Source organism: Leopardus geoffroyi, chromosome A3, assembly GCF_018350155.1.
Source record: "Leopardus geoffroyi isolate Oge1 chromosome A3, O.geoffroyi_Oge1_pat1.0, whole genome shotgun sequence".
In the NCBI taxonomy this organism is placed as follows: Eukaryota; Metazoa; Chordata; class Mammalia; order Carnivora; family Felidae; genus Leopardus; species Leopardus geoffroyi.
In genome coordinates this window covers 84,029,897-84,051,758 of record NC_059336.1, presented here as the reverse complement: position 1 = coordinate 84,051,758, position 21,862 = coordinate 84,029,897, and the positions used below count along the sequence as shown (strand labels likewise).

General features: G+C 41.2%; 1 protein-coding gene across 7 annotated transcripts in view; it reads right to left on the bottom strand.

Moving 5' to 3' along the window:
• The window catches only part of MEIS1 (Meis homeobox 1), a 138,019-nt gene that overhangs the window by 42,397 nt on the left and 73,760 nt on the right, over window positions 1-21,862 (bottom strand). For 6 of the 7 annotated variants that reach the window (XM_045446265.1, XM_045446267.1, XM_045446270.1 and 3 more), the window contains exon 8: window positions 18,370-18,515. In XM_045446265.1, coding sequence (XP_045302221.1) covers window positions 18,370-18,515 — 146 coding nt within the window. Of the gene's footprint in view, window positions 1-17,258; window positions 17,272-18,369; window positions 18,516-21,862 lie in introns of all 7 variants that reach the window. The other variant, XM_045446271.1, reaches the window with a different exon arrangement.

Sequence of the window (21,862 nt, the reverse complement as noted above, 5' to 3'; positions counted from 1 at the left end):
TCCTGACCTCTCGAGAGGGAGGCAGCTCACAACTAAACAATCATCATGATAAGTGCTCTCTATCAGATGACCGCCAAGGTATTGCGGTTCTGGTGGCAGGGGCCATTTTCTCTCTCCTGGAGAGGACAGGAATGGTTTCTCCAGGCAGTGACAGTTGAAAGAAGATGTGAAGGATGCAGAAGTAAGTGTGAAGTGGAGACAAGGTCATGGAGGCGACTCATTCCAGATGAGAGAACAGCATGTGCAGGTGCACAGAGTACAGGACCGCTCAGCACTGACGGGAAATATAAGCCTTCAGGCTTGGCGGCGGCAATTGTGTGAGGAACCCGTATGGAAAGGGCAAGAGAGGAGCCCGGGTGCTCAGTGGGCCAGTGCTGGACCTCAGAGGGTCCCTGAATGGTATGCCAGGAATGTTGTATCCTAAGACATAGAGAAATACCACAGGATTTTAAGGAGAAGGAGATTTGACCAAGTTTTATTTTAGAAAAATTGCTGCAGTGGCCAAAAGAGATTATTTATAAGAAAGACTGACTGGCAGGAAGGCTGATTAGGGAACCAGGCAAGCAGGAGATGACAAGGCAGTGGCAACAGACCTAGACAGGGATGAGAGAATGGAAGAACACTTGGGAAGGAGGATTGGTAGAACTCAGGGAGCGAGCAACTACTTGTGAAGGGGAAAGAAGAGCAAAATTTCAGGGGTGACTCTTAGGTTCCTGGTTGGAGCTTCTGGGTTCATGGTGATGCTGTCAACTGAGATGAGGATGGCAGGGAAAGGGGACCAGTTTGGGGGCCATGATGGATTTGCTTGGGGACCCTTAGGCTTCTTATCATTGTATCTTTCTTCCTTTTCTTAGAATATTAAAGTGTTGGAGCTGGACGGAATCCCAGACATCAGCTGGGCCCACTTCCACATTTGACAGAACACCTCCCTGCTTGCTCCTGTCTCTTCCTCTAGGTTTTTTCCTCCAGATAGCCTTTGTAATTGGCACCACCCAAATTCCATCCTTGGCCTCCTTCTCTCTTTCAGCACTGTCTGGATCCATGACTCCATACACACCTTTAGCTTTGGTGGAGGAAACACCAAAGCCTTGTGTACTCAGAAAGCTCCAGCAACCCTATTTCCCAGGATTGGCCATACAGCCCATGTGGGTGTCCCACCGGCACCAGAACCACAACATATCCCAAGCTGAACTCCTTCCTTTCCCCTGAAACCAGTTCCTCCTCCTGACTTCTTTTCTGACATCAAAGAGACTGCTGATACCACTGATCCTTAATTACCCAACATGAAACAGAGAAGTCACCTTGATGCTCTTCCTTATCAAATGTCCACTCATGAGTCGTCCTGAAAACAGCCATCAGAGTCAGACAGGCTTGAGTTCAAATCCAGCCGCCGCTTCTGACTGTGCTACCTCAGGCAAGTTGTTTAATCTCCCTGAACCTTGGTTTTCTTACCGGGTAAATAAGGAGACTAGCAGGACCTCCTTTAGAGGGTCATTGTGGGAATTCAGTGAGATAAAGGATGGAGGTGCTTAGCAGTGGTCTACTGAGGTAAAGCTGGGGTGGGAGCAGTGTGCCCCAGCAGGGAGCGGTATTTGACTCACTGGCATTGTTTCGAAGAGCTGGTGTGCGATGATACTAGACAGACTGATTTTAGCCACTTACTTTTTATTTGCAAATTCTCCACACACATTGCACTGAAGACGGACAGCTCCTAGGACCCGCCTTGGCACGTCACTGGCATTCAGCGTGGCGTGGGTACACACGTACCAGCTATGAACGGTTCTATTTATGAGGTTCCAGATTGATCTCCGAAACACCTTCTGCCCGTCCATTTCTTTACAGTCCCGCAACACAGCCTTCTTACCTGAACTGTCTCCTCATGTTCTCCTCCCTCTAGTGCTTTCTATAGCCCGCACCACCAACTTGATCCATGCCCCTTTCAAGCGGCTTAGAAAGCTCCGGGATGTGCATGCTTCCTTGCACACAGTAGGCACTCAGAGAGCATTTGAACTTACTTGGAGAAAACTTTCATGAACCCGTTGATATTGTTATTTGAAGATGAGGGTAGATATGACCTAAAGTTTAGCCATTGTTCACAGTGGGGAAAAAGAACAGGCACATTTGAAAGTGGCTCTTTCCTGATGTGTGGTAGGGTTAGGTCATCACATCATGGAAGCTGCTCCAGTCATCTCTGCACAAACCGAACAACCTATTCCTAGATGAGGCCCTGCATTCATACCTCTGCCAGCACCACCCCCACCCCCACCCCCACCCCCACCCCACACTTGTTCTTGCTGCAGTGCGGGTGTCAGAACCACAGCATGGCACCCATGCTCTAGCGTGGCACCCGTGGCAGGGAACCCACAGCTCTGATGGCGTCATGGAGCCATTGTGGTCGCTTTTGAATGACTGTGGCAAAGCAATGTCTTTGATGAGGTCAGGCAGACTTCTGCCTCAGTTCTCATCAGATCTGGTCAACTGTGTACTCCAGACACTTTCAAGAGCAATAACAGATCATAAATTTAAGTGTCAGGGTACGGAAGCAGAGAGATGTAGCAGGTTATAGTTAGGGCTCTGAATTTTTTTTCCCAGTCTATTGTACACTAAGATCTCTGGTGGCTCTTTAGCCTTTTCTATCCCATTTTCTTCTGTAAAATGGTCCATCTGTAAATGGGGCACAATTATTAAATGTAGGATCACATGCAAACTAACTCCTTCGTAATTAATAACCTTTAAAAATCAAACGGGATACTTGGTTTCATAGCTTGATTTCTGGAACGTCAAATATATGCTGTTTCATGCATGTGTATTTGGCCTTTTTTCCTGGGAAATTCACCCCACCATTTACTCAATCACTCTCTTGAACACTGAAGTGATGAATGTTGCTGAGTGCTCGTGGTTTCTGGTCCAATATGAACACTTTCAGGGAGTAAGTCCTGGGCGCCTGTCGGCTTGGTAATTGATGATGTTTTCACTTCAAGGTGTGGGCCTGAGACCCACAGGGCTCAATGGGGAAAGTAAATGAATTGACTTGACTACATCTCTTACCCACTGCTCCTGATACGTGTAAACTCATTACTGCCAAATGTACTTCGATATTTTCAAGAGGGGATAGCAATATATATTTTTGACGACAGTTAAAACGATGCTTTCATTTTTATTTTACATTAACAAATTAAAACACTTGGACTGCCACTAAGATTCTTTGTGAAAATCTGGTCTTCGCTACATTCACATTGAATTATAAATGCCTTCGCCAAAACAAAGAATAATCCACAATGCCATCACATGTATGCCTCTCTTCCTAATTTTGATTTCTAGGTCCCATGGCTTCCATAAGAGAAAGCATGCAGGGGCACACACATACTGTATTTCAAATGGAGATTTTATGTAAGCTTATTTTTATAGTGATTCTGAGAGTAGCTGCTCTGCTTTTTATCTATGCAAACTGGAAATAAAGTAGGCACCCTGCCAGCTCCCTGACAGCAGGCCAGGCCGGGGCTGCCATGGGTGACTCACACAATGACATCTAAGGGGTCCAGAAAAGAACCCTGACTAATGGCTTTTGGATTCCTTATGACCTTTGATCCTCAATGACTTAGACCAAAATAAATGACCTAATTTCAAGAAACTACATCCAGCATGTGAACTCTAATGAGTGACAGAATCTACCTGCTAAGCAATGATTAATAGGTATGTGCTCCTTATAATAATTCCTTAGATCTTAGCCAAACTAGGGAGAACATACTTTACAGATGCTCGTTTTTGAAAACAAATGCATCTTCCAGGATGGTGTGAAATCAGACAGTGCCCATGGCAGATAAAGTACAGAAGGCAGTGGGAATACGAAAGGATTTCCTGGAACAAAGTTGGCAAATACTACTAGAAACAAGAATACCTCGCCCTCAAAGGTATGTATTGTTTCTGTAGTTGGCAACTCTGTTCCTTTCTTCCTGACAAAGGCTATCAGATCTAGGGGGCCAGAATAGGAATTTGGGAGCTAGCACACCCTTGCTCCATGATAACACCCATCAGGGCGCATTGTCACCAGGGCAACTGAAGCCAGAGGGAGGTGAAGGACAAGATTCTGTACTGCTCAACCTTCAGAACTACCGTTTCACCCTCCGGAACACACAAGGCCACTATCAACAAGCCCAAAAGAGCAAGCCTGTATACTGGCAGAGTCCTTGGTCTACCAGAAGCCCTCTGAGTATTCGAGAGACTCAATGAAAACTCTCTGATAATTATTTAGGGCAGGGTATGAAATTATATCCTGTATGAAATTATAATGATGGATACATGTCACCCATTTATTCTCACCCACAGAATATACAACACCAAAAGTGGGCCCTAACTTTGGACTTTGGGTGATAATGGTGTGTCAAATATAGGTTCATCAACTGTAAGGAAAGTACCACTCTGGTGGGGCCACTTTGACAATGGAGAGGCTCTGCATGTGGAGGGGGTAGGGGAGGGAAGATACATGGGAAATCTGTGTACCTTCTCCTCAGTTTTGCCACGAACCTAAAGCTCTCTAAAAAACAAAGTCTATCTTTTAAAAACTCTTTGATATTCAAAAGGAAGTGCTTGCGCACTGAAAAAGAATTGAAAGTTTGCAGAAGAAAAACAAAACATTTCAATTCAATTTACATGATAAAATAATGGGCGAAGTTTCAACATCAAAGGCAAAAAATCTATAAAAATCAAAGATGGAGGGCACGTGGGTGGCTCAGTCCCTTAAGCGGCTGACTTCAGTGCAGGTTATGATCTCGCGGTTCCTGGGTTTGAGCCCTACATCGGGCTCTCTGCTGTCAGTGCACAGCCTGCTTTGGATCCTCTCTCTCCCTCTCTCTCTGCCTCTCCTCGCTTGCTCTCTCTCCCCTCTCTCCTCTCTCTCTCTCTCTCTCTCTCTCAAAAATAAAATAAAACATTAAAAAAAATTAAAGGTGGAGATAAAGAATCATCTTTCCATTTAAAATCTGTCCTCTTGCTTGTGTTCCTTAGATCCTTGCTATGGCAAGTGTGATCTGTGGACCGGCACCAGCAGTACTCAAAATGGGAGCTTATTCAAAATGCAGAATATGAGGGGCGCCTGGGTGGCGCAGTCGGTTAAGCGTCCGACTTCAGCCAGGTCACGATCTCGCGGTCCGTGAGTTCGAGCCCCGCGTCGGGCTCTGTGCTGATAGCTCAGAGCCTGGAGCCTGTTTCAGATTCTGTGTCTTCCTCTCTCTCCGCCCCTCCCCCGTTCATGCTCTGTCTCTCTCTGTCTCAAAAATAAATTAAAAAGAAAAATTAAAAAAAAAAAAAAAACACAAAATGCAGAATATGAGGCCCAGCCCCACTGAGCCAGAATCTTCATTTAAAAACAGATCCCCGCTGAGGCACCTGGGTGGCTCAGTCGGTTGAGCGTCCAACTTCGGTTCAGGTCACGATCTCACAGTCTGTGGGTTGGAGCCTTGTGTCAGACTCTGTGATGACAGCTCAGAGCCTGGAGCCTGCTTTGGATTCTGTCCCCTCCCCCGCTCACGCTCTGTCTCTCAAAAGTAAACATCAAAAAATAAAAAAAAATAGAACATAAAAACAGATCCCCAGATAATGTGAATGCACACTGAAGTTTAAGAAGCACAGCTTTAAAAGAAGCAAAAGAATATTTAGCTCTGTAACGATTTCCGCTTTCTGGTTTTTTAGATGGTAGACTTCCATTTTTTAAAAATTACTTTTTATATATCAGTTAAATCTCCAAATGTGTACATTGCTACATCTCCTGATGCAGATTCAGAGGAATGTCATGAATATTAACGCTATATACTGAATAAAAATTAAAATCAAGAAAATACCTTCTACTAAGTATCTAAACAATCATTCTACTTCTCCTCATCATATCAACCCAGCAATGTGTCCAATGATTTAGTTTATCACACTATCCATCCCCTGTGCAAACCGAGTTTCAAACCCCAGAGGCAGGCTGCACCCTGTCTGCTTTGTCATGAGGCACAAAGGAAGAAAATCATTGTCTAAGTTCACTCAGCATAAGGTAAAGAGGACACTCAAGCCAGCCCAACTCTTTTACTGCAACAAAAGGCACCTTCTCCCCAAATTACCGAGGTGATGACTTCAACCTTCTCCTTTATTTGGTAGTGAAAACCAGCTTTGCTCCCTAAAGCCGGTACTCAAGTACATTTTGCCTTGTGTCTCTTCTCACCCTCCTGTCTCCAGTGGTCAACAAACCAACATGTGACCATATTCACATCACTTCTCTTGCGGTTGGTAATGGGAACAATGGATGAGAAAAGAAACTCTCTGTGGCGCTACCCGAAGGCCAGCCTGGTCTTCTCAGAGGTTAATACCTACCTCTTAGAACATCAGAACAGCCCTAAAATGCCACACGCTTTGACAGTCAACCTACGTGACATGCTGGCCATGTTAGTTCAAATGTAAAATATAGCATCTGTAGCCCCAGAGATGAACTGAATTATAATGCCACATTTGAATGGTGTTTTACAGATTCTTCCAAAGGCTCAGAGCATCTACCCCTTAATTAAATCTAATTTGGTTTCCACATAGAGCGTTACCGAGCATACTCACTTCTCCATACACGGAAGCTCGGTATAACATCGTCCTCACCTTCCAACTACAGCCTTATGAAGATGTTTCCATGTGGGAACGTTCAAAACTGATTTATGATGCTACTGCAGCAACTAAGCAACTAATCTTCCAGTATAAATGCAACACATAAGGACAACCTAACTGAAACATATAAATTCCACATATACTTAAAAATATTATTGTCTGTAATTTAATATAGCAGAATGTTTCTAAGCCTATAACCTTGCATGCGGAGGCAGTTTTTCAAGCATTAATACTTAAATGGGTCATAGACACCACATCTGTCATTCTGTCCTGAAGTCTATGAGGCAAAACCAAGACTATGCTGGCCTATTGATTTTTCTAGCATTTGCTTTAATTTACTTAACCATTGAGAAATCCATCAGTACATAAAGGGCAACTGTCCATTACTGCCTCATTTGCAGACATTCCTTCCCCTCGTTTTTGGTAAATATTTCCCTTAAATTGCTATGTGTTTACAGTGTAAAAACGAATTAGGAAAGTGCTCACACCTGTTTCTGTTCAGTAACTGCTGCACTGAGGTATATGTAACGTGCTTAAAGATAGAATAAATATCTAGACATTATTACATCTGTGTGCAAAGGGTGGTAAATTAGATCCTAATTACATTAACAGGGATTCTGCCTCCCAGCTTAAATTTTACATGAGCACTCTGCAAAAATTCAAAAGCTCTGCTGTGGTTTCTTTATGAGCTGGTGATTACAGCTACTTCCTATGCGGTCACTAAATATTCTGTTTACAAATAAATGAAGAAGCTTTGAGCCAACTTGCCAGGGTAATAATCTATTTCTTTCTCCCCCTCCCTCTTCCCAGCAAACCCTTGCCACATATGCATGGCAACAATCAGGAGCCCTGGCTTCATCTAATTACTCCATCACATAATTTCACAAATTGCCTTGTCACTGGGGAGCCAAGTGCAAAACACGCTCACAGTGGGATTTCAGGCAGCAGCTTTCATTTACTACTCATTCCTTGTTAAATTAAACACGAAAACACCAGTTGTGTGAAAGAAGTCAAAAAGAATGCCTTGCAAATGAGCCAGACAAGTACATCTCCTACCTACCATCTCACCAAATACGTTGTTGGCCACAGGGACCTCACACAGGAAGATTCCCCTTGGCTGGCCCATTCCTATTTTGATGTAGCTGCTACAATAGACCATAACCAAAAGGCCAAAAACAAATAGGCTTCTCCAGAAAGTAAGCGTCATCATAGGTCAACAGGAAACATGGGCACGTAGCAAAAAAAAAAAAAAAAAAAATGATATTCTCAAGCCCCTCTGTTCTTTGCCCTTTCTGCCTGGCTATGATCCTCATATGAGGACATGTATTTATACTGGATGAATGATGCTAAGCCCTTTGAAAGTATAAACAGTATACTACATAGTTCCATCCTGGCTACGAAGAAGGAACCAGATTCCACTAATCTTTAAAAGTTCTCAAACAGAGAGATCATCAATCAAGTTCACACAGTATTAGGTGTTTTCCTTTTAAGTCTTAATGCCTTACGTGATTCTGAAACACATCAAGGCAAGTGCTCACCCATCTCACTACGGATGTGAGTGGAAGAAAAAGAGCTTACGGTGGGTGACATTACTACAGGGAGTGAACCTGAGGTCACAGCCCTGGAAGCTGACATTGGTATATCAACAACTAAACACGGCCACTGGTAATTAAAGGTATTTCTTTGTGGAGCGGGAGCCGGCAGGGTCAGGTACCGTTTTACATCACAAACCAGTCCTTTATGCATGTAGATTTGCCAGCATTATCTGCACAGGGAGAAGAAGACATTAGCAGCAGCTGTCTCTCTGCTTTTACACTGAAAATTCTATTCACACAGACAGGTGGAGTAATTTAAAAGCCAATGTGGTGCAATTTCGATGTGACTAATGTCACTGCCTACTAAAATGCCACCATTACCACTGTTTATGGAAACATTACTAAAATTACATTTTATTCATAAGAATTTTAGGATTCTGGTTATTACTAGCTTAAAATGATCAGACCTCAGTGTCATAGCCCAGAGCAGTGGCTTCACTCTCAAGGGTTTATCAGCCTTCTTTGCTGAGAAACGACAGTTGGATTGTAGTTTCAAGAGTAATCGGGACTGCAGAGCAGCTTCCCAGATCTCCATAAAGCAAATTAAAGACATAGCTCTTTGGCGTCCTGGACACGTGATGAGCAAAAAATCTTCAAGGAGCTAAATTCTGTGTTAGAAGGTTGAGTTAGGATTTGCATGAGGAGAGATTCCTCACCCCCCAAACTACTATCAGACATTGTTAGTAATACAAGGGGAGAGATTTACATATTTCCATAAGGAAGGAAGAACAGCTAATGTATAAAATCTGAAATTCTAACTATGCATAAATTATTACAGATGCACAAAATATCGACAGCTCTAGCTGTGCCTTTTTTATGGGCAGAAATGTTTGGAAAAAGAATCCAGATAGGAAAGGACCATCCTTGATCCGTAGTTACCAACAACCATCAGACTGCATTATGAAGTTTTATGCCAAACCCTCTGGCTCATATTTTTATTTTTAAAAATACTAATTAGCTAGTTCATGGAATGAGATTATAATTACACCTTTGAACTTCCACAGTGCAATTTGGTTTGCTCTGTATTTGAGAGGCAACGTGGTGGAAAGCACATGGAAATTCAAGTCAGGAGATTCTGGTTCCAGTTCAGCCAGGTCCCAGCTTTTGCCCTTGAGAAAAATCATTAACTTTTCTAAACTTCATTTTTGTTATCTTGCTACCTTATAGGATTATCTTTAGAATCCAATGTACGTGAAAATATTAAACTACAAAGCACCAGAGAGATACATATTATGATTTTATTTAGCCTTTTGATCAGTGTTTTTCTTAGCTGTTAACAGGGCAGAAGGATCCAGTGTCAAAACAGCCAAGCAATTGATAGATCATTTTTATTTTATTTTATTTTATTTTTTGAGGGGCAGGGAAGAGGGGGGCGGTGGAGGAGGGACGGAGAGAGAGAATCCCAAGCAGGCTCTGTGCTCTCAGTGCAGAGCCCAACATGGGGCTCGATCTCACTAACCATGAGATCATGACATGAACTGAAATCAAGAGTTGGATGCTTAATCGACTGAGCCACCCAGGAGCCCCTAATAGATCATTTTTAGTAAAATGAATGATAGGGCTGCCTGGGTGGCTCAGTGGGTTGAGTGTTGGACTTGGGCTCAGGTCATGACATCATGGTTTGTGAGTTCAACCCCCATATTGGGCTTGCTGCTGTCAGCATGGAGCCCGCTTTGGATCCTCTGTCCCCCTCTCTCTCTGCCCCTCCCCTGCTCATGCTTTTTCTCTCTCTCTCAAAAAATAAATAAAAATCATTAAAAAAAAAAGAATGATAAATGTAACATTATGTCATCAGCAGGAGATAATTTCATTTATTTTTAAACATAAAATCAAGTCATTTTTTGGTAGAGTTTCTCCCCCAAGAAGTTTGAAACCTGGCTTTTCTTTACATAATAAGAATTATTCCCAAACTTCTATCACCTGCAATAGAAATGATCTCTACTCGATCTTTCTTATGATGAGTGTTCCTGCTAATAGACCTGGCCCGTGGGCGTCCCAAGAACTTCCTAAGACACTGAATTCTCAGAGGTCACTCATGTCATGGGAGAGCATATGGGCTCTGTAGGGATGCTAGCAACAAAGTCAATGTGAAAATAGAAGAAAACTGACCACAGAATATTAAGAACAGAAAAGCAAAGACACATAACAGGTTAAGTTCATATACACTGTCACTTTTTTTTCTTAACAGCAAATACCAAGAGGACATTCCAGTACAAGTAGTTATTTCAGTCAAACCAAAGGTCTCTATTTCGGAATATTTTGAACAATATATTATAAAACCAAGTAATCTGTGTCTCATATCACCTAACTTAGGATGTTCGTGTTTAATAGCTTCAAGTTATTTAAGGCGTTATCTCTTCTTTATAGTGTTCAAAGTGTATCGGGACCCACACTCACTGAGCTGTAATTCACTGAGTGAAGGCGTTTTGTAATGGCAAGAAAAAAACAAGGACTAAAGGTCTTTAAAATGTAGAAAACTGCCTGGTATAACTCAGCTATTCCTTTGCTCTCAGAGGCTCTCCACAGGCCCATCAAGAAATTGGTGCCTATCTGAGTTCCTGAAGGCTCTCTCCTGCTCTTGACACGCTAGGGCGAGTATCAAGTCCATTGAGGTGAGCCAGCTTTGCCAAGCTCAGGACTCTGCAGAGAGAGGGACAGGCAGTATTGAAACACCCTTGTCAGTATCGGTCATTTCGATGTGAATCCACACAATCACAATCATTGCCACCTAAGAGCCTTAATAAAATAATTTCTGCTACCTCATGGCATTCAGTTATTACAGGTAAGCTTGGACCATGAGCCGAGCAACAGGCCACCGATTGCAGTGTCTCCACTCTTTGGTAACCCCCTGGCATACGCTCACAACGGCAAAAACAGAAAAATGAAAGCCCTGATCATAAATATGCAGGGGACCAAAAGAAGTGAAATGGATTCATTTTCCCCACTGGGATTCGTACAGATAGCAGGGGTTCAAGAGATTCGTCCCACAGAAAAATGTCCACATGTGCAGGGACATATACGCACACACAGTGACACTTACATTTCCATAAGGAAGACTGGGACGTGATGGGGGATGCTTCCAGTTAAGTCAAATCAAGTATCCTAAATTCCAAGACACATAGATTTACTTCTACTGGAAAAACCAACCAACCCAACCAAAACACTGGAATCCTTTCTGAGACAAAACTAACTGATTTGCTCTCCATCAAACCTTCATACCTGAAAGCAAAGCACCTTCACTAGGAACCTTAAGATTGAGAAAGTAAAAAGTCAAGCTTATATTCTATGAAATTCTGAAGGATTAGACTGAGTTAGCTTAAAAAATACGGCCACACATATATACGCAATGCCCCACTTTTAATCTTTCAGGTAAACTGAGGTGGAATGATTGTATACTTGTTGACTGAATCTGATACTTCACCTTCAAAAATATATGGTCATGGAGAGAAATCAGAAGACATGGTGGTGATGTAGGCTTTGAAGTACAAATGGCTGGCTAGTGTTCAAGCAGTTCTGTGTATCTGCAACCACCGACTTAATAAATTGTGCTTATATGGGCACTTTTGTTTTGAAACTAATCCTTTATTTAATTAGCCCGATTGAGAGTATATCAGAGAACCAAACTACAGTGTATTTTTAACTTACCCTTGGAAGCAAAAGGAAAATTTTGGCATAATCTGACAAACTGCCAGTCAGTCTCTACACAAGACCCTTGTATAAGGCACCAACCGTCAGTGACATTTGAGCACAAAAATCTCAGTCACATCCCCAAAATAACATAGAGCCCCAGTCAGAGCTCATTTGCTATGAGTCCTATGTACCTGGATAAATGGGCAATTTTCAAGTTGGACTTTTGTTTTTACTTTTGATTGTCCCCCCCACCCCCGCCCCCCCGCCATGTCCCCTCATCAACCGACTGTAATTACCCCAGGTCAGAAGTGCACAACCATGATGGGGAAGAAAGGCTGGGACAAGGGAAAGGAGGTGTGTGGAAGGCTGTGAGAGAGCTCTGCCAGGTCACTAATGGCCTCTGGGGCAACGACTTGGAGAACAGGCTGATGCTTTGCCTTTGATCTTCTAATTCACAATGATCATTAGTATTAACTCCGATTCTTCTGGGTGAAGAATTCCAGCTGTAGCCTTTTCAGTTTACCTGACCTAAGAAAATTCATCACCCATCCCATTAGGATTTCAATAACCAGCTAAGAAAAAGAGAAAAGCAGTTGCCCCAGAATCTAGAAACCACCCGCTTCATTATTAAAAGAGTTTATATAACATATATTGTGGAAGAATTAGGGCATTCCAATATTACCTCCAAGTAATTAAATAATCTATTCCATTTTTCCTCCTGAGAGAGATGATTCCCAATTGGCTGAAAGATAGTCAGGGTCCGATGTAATCAAAGTTGAAATATGCTATCTCCAAAATAGCAGAGACCTTTTAAAATTAAGATAGAGGGATTTGTAATCAAACCTGGGTTAGTTTTGGCAAAGCCTACTCTGACCCATCATCATTTTCTTTTAATGTTTATTTATTTTTGAGACACAGAGAGAAAGAGCACAAGCAGGGAGGGGCAGAGAGAGAGGGAGACACAAGGCAGGCTCCAGGCTCTGAGCTGTCAGCACGGAGCCCAACGCGGGCTCAAACTCACGAACCGTGAGATCATGACCTGAGCCAAAGTCAAACATTTAACCAACTGAGCCACCCAGGCGCCCCTGACCTGTCATCATTATTAAAGGCTATGAAGTTGGCAACTACATGTAAGGGAAAAAGTAATAACTATATAGATATTCTCCTAGGTTTAAGAGAGCTCATTTTTGATAAGGTACATGGACATCTGAGGGGGAGACAAATCTTCTCACCCTTACATACTCGTTTTCAAGAATCTTAATTTAATAATATATCTACAGATAACACACAGTGAAGAAGGACTCAAAGTTGCTATCTCCACACACCACCTTCCTTAGGTCAGGCACATGAACATAAAGATAAATTAGGACTAGTTTGAAGGAGGGACTGTCTTTCTCAAATACTTTGTACTACCCTGACTCCCAGTCTATGCAGGAGTTCAAGAATATAGTCTTCCTGCCCCAATGTCTTCTTAGGACTAATTTGAGCTGAATCATGCTAGCTGGTTAAGCACAATGGAAATAATTACTCTTAAATCTATCAGTGTATAGAGGTGAGGGACAGAAAAACAGAAATGGAAAGAGAGGAGCAAATTTCATCTACTACCTACCTACCTGCCTGCCTACAGGTCCTTCTGTCTGTCTTTTGACCTTTCACTCGCCTTGATCAACAGAATGGGTTGTCTGGATACCAATGAGAAGCACTTTTTCAGTATAATAATAACTCCTAATGTTTAGAGAACAATTCTTCCAAAACTGCAAGCAGAGATATGACACTAAGATGTCGCCAACAGATCTTGTTACCAAAAGCAAAACCAATGAAACAACATCTGTCTCTTCTAGAGCATTCAATTCCCAATTCAATTCCATTTAGTCCATCCTTAGAGTGGCAGACCCGCAGGGCACTTTTCATCTAATAGTGTTTCTATGGAAACGCCATTCTCAACCTGGAAGATTCTACAACCTCTCACTTTGGCTTTATCCACATTGTGAGGAAAGCCTTATAAATCAGAAATCGAGACATAATTTTGCCACAGACCAAAAAAAAAAAAAAATTGTTTTTCCAGGCTAGAAGTTCACAAAAAGAAACAAAACCATGTGTAAAATATGTGTATCTGACATAGAAAACAAAGTGTCTCTGTGAAGTACCAATGGGATCCCAAAGATCAGTGAAAGGAATCCAAGAGAATGTGAATGAAAATCAATTCACCTTCAGGGTCACCTCCCCTGCTAGTCAATGCCAGATATGTCACCCCTTGTATGGTTGCTTCACCTGAACCTTCAGGTGTGTTATTTTAACAGCCTGCATTCTCCCTAAATTTCAAGATTCCTGGGATACACAGCAGCTCCATGCAGGAAAATATATCACTGCATATTTTAAATAAGAACCATATTAACCGCTTTTCTATTTAGATTATATTTAAATCTGCAATATGTTAGGGTAGGAAAACAAAACAAAACAAAAAACACCTTGATTTTTACCTTAAACATTGTATTTGTTTATTCCTTCTCCTCATTTCTACTAGGCCCTTAGGCATATCTTTGTAACACCTAGTGAAATAACTAGCAATAGGCAAAACACATCCAGTTGGAACATTATGACATAGTAGGTTATAGTTGTAGTTGGAATAATGCCTTTAAGGGAAAAAGAAACTTTGATGCAGCATATGTCCCTGAACTGTCAATATACAGTGACTCATACTCAAATATTAAGTATTTTTTAATTGTTGGCAGTAATTTGTCTTCAGGCAAATGCAAGCACTTCTATTAATAAATGCTTTTGTTTTCTAATTCTCTCTTATTATCTAAATAACGTCAGTCATTCTTTTCAATTCCAGGCAACAGTTTCTTTGGAGAGACCTTCTTTAGTTATCAGAACCGGCAAATGTTCAACTTGAAACTAACGTAGAAATTTGCATCACTGAAATTTCCTTTTACCCATAAGCACCAAAGTTTAAAATCTGTTTCCTTTTTGATTTTTTTCATTATATACAAGTTATTTCCAGTTTAGCTTGCTAGAGACTGTGAGTCCAAGAATGAAGCTTTAGTTCTCTCTTCAGGTAGAAAAATGTGCTGCTGATTAAATCTACCTGTGGACAACTACAGAACAGCACATTTTTCTTATGCATCTGGGGTGCAAATCCAGAAAGTTGTTTTGTTTTGTTTTGTTTTGTTTTGTTTTGTTTTGTTTTGTTTTGTTTTGTTTTGTTTTATTCAGGCCCTTTTCTACTCCTCTAACACACAAATGCTAGAAAGCCCTTTCAAAGGCAGGTAGTTGCTGCTGCTGTTGTTGTTGTTAACTGAATAAGCCCAATGAAAAGATTGATCCATTTATTTGAAAAAGGGGGGGAAAAGTAGCAATTTGCTTCCAAAGAGGTGTGTGAGGTCTTATAATATGCCCTTTGGCATTGAAAAGATTAGTTTGTACAGTTTGCTAATAAATTGTTATTGCCATTATTTTAATTAGCTAGAGTTTCAATTGCTCTTTTATATCTTGCAAGATTTCAGGCAGGATTTTCTAGATAAGCTGCATTAATCATATAGCAAGAATGTGATCATTTAGGGGCGCCTGGGTGGCTCAATTGGTTAAGTCTCTGACTTTGGGTCATGATCTTGTGGTTCATGTGTTCCAGCCCTGTGTTGGGCTCTGCGCCGACAGCTCAGAGCTTGCTTCGGATTCTGTGTCTCCCTTTCTCTCTGCCCCTTCCCCGCTCGTGCTCTGTCTGTGTCTTTCTCTCAAAAATAAATAAACATTTTTAAAAAATTGTTTTTTAAAGAATGTGTTCATCTAAAATTTGTCCTGTCTGCCAAATGACTGTCATTTGTGTGCATCCCTAAAGAACTTTTAGAACTTGAAAAAAGTTGCAACAAGACTAGTATGTAGATGTCACTGTTACTTACATTTGGACAGATAACAAAACTCTTTAGAGGTTTTTCCATAGAATTTATTATTTTCAGCTCCTGACTATAAGCATTACCTAAGCAGTCTGTGGATTTCTTCAAGAAGTATAACAAGACACAGAGACGGGTGTTCCTGGTAACTGGAGATCTATCTGCTCTTGCAATTGGAGAAGAGGGAAGGGAATCTTTTTCATTGGGGGAAGGAAAAAGGGAGAAAACTTGAATAGATCTCCTTTGCTTTTTACATGATATTATGAGACATTTGCTTTTTAGAGATGGTTACCAGCATCCCTATTTTTGTGTGAGCACGTGGCAGTGGAGTGGGGAACGTGGGTGGGAAAGTCCAATGGAAACCACAAGGCAACTTCTGTGAGCATTCATAGAAAGCCAGGGAGACATGGACAAGTGGGTTTCCCCTTCCAGGGTAGTGGTGCAGGCCAGCACAGACCCCCAAACTGAGGGAAATTAGCCAGACCTCAAGAAATCAGGAAGTTTATCAATAGTTTCTATTCCCATTGCCCAAATAACCTATGGACCACAAAAAGCATTGCAATGCAGGTAAAATCTTGCTGGCTGTTAAGGACTTTTTTGTTTTGTTTCGTTGTAAGAAGATAACATAGCTCTCTGCAAGGTTCTTCACAAGGATATGACCTAGAAAACCAGGAAGTCTGGTGGATGAATAAAAGAACTTGCTCCTCTCTCTCCTGATTCTGTCTGAACCAATATTTGATTATATTTTATTCAGGGGCACCTCAGCCTCAGGTAAAGCCAAAACTCCTTTGCAGATTGAGATGGAAGCTCGCGAAATCCATTCACTTTTTTCTGTCGGTATAGGAAACAGACTGGTTGTAACTGCAGGGTTCACCTGGTTTTGTCCCCTCTTCCCCCCACTCATCCTCCAGATCTGGTTAGCTGGTCAGCTCCAGTGATGAAATGTCAGCATGGTTGCATCAGCACCTGTGACCAATTGGCACTTCGTACCTCCTGCTGTTTATTCTTCATGCTATGCCCGCTACGCCCTCCAGACCCTCGCCCTTCCCCCCACCCTTCCATAGTGGTTGATAATCCCCAGTAGCAAACTTGTACAAGGCAGATAGATCGCAAACTATCCACACATATGTAACAAGTGTCAGCTAAGTAATGGCACTTGAAGTGGGTTTCAGGTAGACCTAATATGATGTTAAAATCAGTTCCACAGTCTAAATCTTCAACTGTCTACCAGCATGAACCAACCTCCACAGCTGATTCCAAAACCGGCAGTGTAGTCTAGTTGCTATTTGGAATCACAATGGTTAGAAGAGAGGAAGGAAACTATTTTTTTAGTTACTCCTGCTGCTCTGTTTTTATTTTATGCACAGACACTGGAAATTCTGGATTAACTTATACCCTGGAGTGTTAACGGAGGCGCAGCCTCTATGCAGAGGAGCAACCAGTATGGCCTTTGATAGCCCCTGGGTGTCCCCCTGTAACGGTACAAATCACCGAGGAACATGGCCCTGAAAGGGGGCAAGGGTGTGAGGGTCAACAGACCTGGATACGTTTGTGACAATGCAGAATTAACTTTAATACTTCAAGAAAAGCCAACTATGCTAAACAGAGTCACATAAAAAGTTTGCTCCTGAAATTGTTCTTAAAAAGCCAAGATGGTTAACATTGATTCATCTTAGGCTAGGCTAGGCTATGACCTGTTTAAATTCAACCTTTGTCCCTAACATTGAATGTCTCCCTCACCAACAATTTTGCTGATTTCTAAAATATTATTTTATCCATAAATTTTCATTTTGTCTTCTTCCTTAGATGTCATTAAATCAGTATGCACTTACAAAAATATCCACCACAATATTATGATTATAAATATTTTGAACATGAAATTCATTCAGAACAATAAGCAAACAAAACAAATCCCTTGGTGGCATAAAGCCCCAAATCTCCAGTTTCTCACATCTCCAGGAGAATTCCTGCAGTGAAAACAGCAATACTCACACAGACAATATAAACTGTTACTCTGCTTGAAAAGTCACAGGGGACTACACAGGAAGAGCTGACTCTATATTGCTGTTTTCCTTTACAGTTCTAAGTACAGGGACCACTTTCACTGTGCAGCCGTGACTCAGATGAATGTTTTGTAATGGCAACCAAGTGCACTCAAACCACTTAAAAGCAAATTATGTGAGCATCTTGCCATTGCAACAAGATTTAAACTTTTTCGGACCATTCACTATAAAGGTCCACTAAAGCATTAGAAGAAATTAAGTCCTTCCCTTTGGGGTTTGTCTAAACTTTCTTCTTAGTAAGACTCGGTTCTAAGTACCTAAGAATCACACTGAGAAAAGCAACATCATTAGCATACATACTTAAAATCACAAGTCACATGAACTCCTAAACCTTGTAACTTACAGTTAACAAAAATGCAGTAGTGAACTGCAAATACAACTCCTCATTTGGGGTAAGTATCTAGGAAATAAGTGCTAGCACTTTTGTAAAAACTAGGGGAACACAGCGATTTATGAAATATTCCAAGTGCAGAGGGATCATTTCCACCCCCCCTTGTTTTTCTATCACAACTGGTTCATTGTCCATATTTAGTTTACATATGTCATTTAGAATCCACTTACTGTTAGATGCTGGAACAGCCACGCCCTCATGATATTTGTGGCTACTTTGGGAAAGATGCCACGCTTTTTGTGACGCTTTTTGTCCTTATCTGGATCATCATCGTCACCTGTGCTGGGGGAAGCTACACTGTTGTCCAAGCCATCACCTGCAAACATAGTGAATCAAATTTTGACTGATGCTACCTTGACATGCTTTATTCAAATAGAATGCCTTTGGATATAAACAAAACCAAAAGAGCAATATAAATGATTAATAGTTTATTTGGTACTTTTTTTTTTTTTTTCCAAAACAAAGAGAAAAACAAGGACTAGACTCAAAAGTAGTCAGGTCTAAGGAACTTCTTCCAAAGAACAGTGGGGAAAGTCAAAGGGAATGAAGGGAAATAGCCAATCTCTTTAGTAGCTTTGTTGCCATGGTAATTATTCAGATGTGTAGAGCTGAGACATGCTAAGCCTAACTCCTAGCGGGGAGTTAAATATCGTGGCCGCCATTGGCAGCGGCCAATGCCTGGGTATTCAAACCTCACATATAGTCGTTGATGTGGTCAACATGTGAGAAGATGCATTCAAGGTATCAACTATTTCCACAAGTGATCTATCTTAAGAATAAAGTAGGCCATGGAAATGGTAGGTAATCCATCATCTAAGCAGTTTGACATAGGAATGCTTCAAATAGAATGTAATTTTTCTTGTCATAAAAAGAGAGCATCAAGTTTAGGAAGGGCAAAACTCCTGAAATAGTTTTTTAATTAGGAAATGATTACTATGTAAGTCAAATAAAGTGATGTTAAATTAATAGTCAATGGGAATTGTATTATCCTAAAAATCCAGGAAGTTTCTAAAGTTTCTTCTAGATTTAATTTTTTCTCATTGCAAAATCATCTGTTGACAAATCATCTGTTTCCTGAATATCGGGTCCTATTTTTCCATTGATTTTTGCCATAACATTTACGTTGCTTCTTCTAGAAAATATTCTGGCTCTGTGACAAAATAAAATTAAAGATGTAGGATTCCTTTTACAATGTCATGTTTAATAAGACAAAAAAAAAAAAAAAAAAAAAAGAAATTTCAGCCCATGTAATCACACTGTCCAAAACAAGTCATAAGGCACAAGTGGAAACTAACTACCTTGGTTTGGACACAAAAGCTCAAAGGGAACGAGAGTGGACTGAACTCACTACACTAAAAAGGAGCTTAGCTTCTATCAAATGTGCCTTCCTACCTGCTGCCCCTGCTCTTGGGAGAAGCTACCGACTTTCAGAAAGGGATAGGTTGGTCTGGCCTAGGAAGAATTGCTACAGCAGTAAGGCTCTGGATTGAGGCAAGACATGCACCTGAGAGCACGTTCCCTGGGTCATGGAAGTCACTAGAGAGCAGTCTACAGGCCCAAACAATGAGGTCCTTTGGCAAGGCAATTTTCCTGGTCACTGTACATTGGAACTAGCCTCAGATTCAGTTACATCACTCTGTGAATTTCTTACTTCGTATTCCTTATTTCTGTTACCTAAATACACTACATATGCAAAGAATTCTCTACTTTGATTCAGTTATTTCAGCCTAATCTTTAGTAATTATGTTGCCATTAATCAATTGTTCTTAACAACTCCCTTAGGACACCCCCCCCCATCTCCCTTCCCCAACAAAGAAAATTGCCCCCAAACTGCCTTAACTTGTACTGAGGTAAAGTATAAAAACTCTTGTTGGGTGAGGAACAGACTAGTTTCAACATTTCTGCTATGATTACGGCATGTGCCGCAAATACAAAACTTCTGCAGAACTTTTCAGAGTAGGATTTTTATTAATTTTAAAAAGCACACTTTTATTATATTTAAAATCCATATACTTTGTTAAAGCCCCACAGAACCATTGCTGTGTTCTCAGTGGAAAAGATCATATAGACCCATAGTTCCAAAACCCTCACCGTACCAGTGAGGAAAGTGCTTGCATTCTGGTGGGTGACTTCCCCAAGGTCACGCAGCAGGGATGGGACTGGCCCACCTGTGCCCGACCAGACACCCGCACCCCTAAATCAGTGTCCCTTCCACCCCACCAAACTCGTTATTTGCATAGCCAAGTGTTTTATAAGGAGTCCCCTTGGATTTGCCTAATAAATTCCTTGAAAGTCCAGTATTTAAAGAGGCTTTTTATTCAGAGAAGCAATTCACCATATAAAATAACAATTCATTAAAGAAACATGAGAAAAGAAACCAACTCAACAGCATTTAAAATTTCAATGGGCTAATCCACTCTCAATATGCAAAAGGTAACCGAGGAAAAGAAACATATTACTTGATCACTGATTAAAAATGAAAAGCTTCTAACCTAATGACAGTTTTTTACCACCTCTCCATGATTGTTTTCCACCTTAAAAAAAAAATAGCCTTTCTATCTGTCTCCAAACCCCTTCAGATTAATTTAGCAGGCAATGCCTAGTGCCTGCCTCGAAGAGAATTCATTGATAATTTATGGAAATATCTACTATAATCCAGCGGAGATGACTTTTTTCCAGCTTTGTGCATCAATAGATAATCAAGGCCTTAAAGCAGCCTTAGCTTCCCATTACCTCAGGCAAAAGAATTCCTGAAAGCGTGCCTTGAGGGCACCTGAATTATATACTCCATTAGGAGAGGAAGGCTTTCTGCATTCCATGTGTAACACTCACCAGAACCTTTCCTGTTTATTTCTGCTGTATGAAAGCAGAAGCATTAGGAACAGAATTTTTTAAGTGAAGACTTATGTAGATACAATGGAGAAACCTTTCAAGCAGGAGCCAGATCACCCCCTTCAGTCCCTGGCAGTGACCTCTCCTGAATAAAAGGTTTCTATTACATCATTAGCTCAAGCCAAAAACAGCCTTGGCTTAATGCACAGTTTGTTCTTCCTACTGTTTTTAGGCAAATACAGCTACTTTACTCCCATCTGGGAGGGAAATTACACTGCTGGGTTGTAATCTAAGACAAGATTTTCATTGGAAGCAAATGCTTTCAATCCAGTGTAAATACTGGTGCATGTTCAGAAAAGCCTAAAACAATAAACCCTGCTCCTTCCCGACACAAGTTAGGGAAATGGAGAAGATGGGGAAGGAGAGGAGCATAATAAAACAGACTATTCTAAAAGCAAACACGTTCATAGATTTTAATAAATTGTTTAACCTCTTCCACTTTCTAGAATTGAAAATTGATCTCGAAACGTCTCAACCTCAGAGGAAAGTCTAAATGGTCGATTGTACCTTTAGCATTCCCATTCACTCTGCAATTTGATACAGTCACCTCTATGCGGTCTCTGGAGGATTTATTTCCTTTTTTTATTTTTAAGATCACTAAACAAACTTGGAGAACCGCCGGCCGACCACATGGCAGCAGGCAGCGGCTCTGAACCACATTTGTAAAATGTCAGCAGTGACTTCATTCCTGGAGCTGACTTCTCCTGCCGCCAAATGAAGGCAAACTGAAAAGGTGGAAATAATCATAAAAATGATGCTAGTCCATAAACA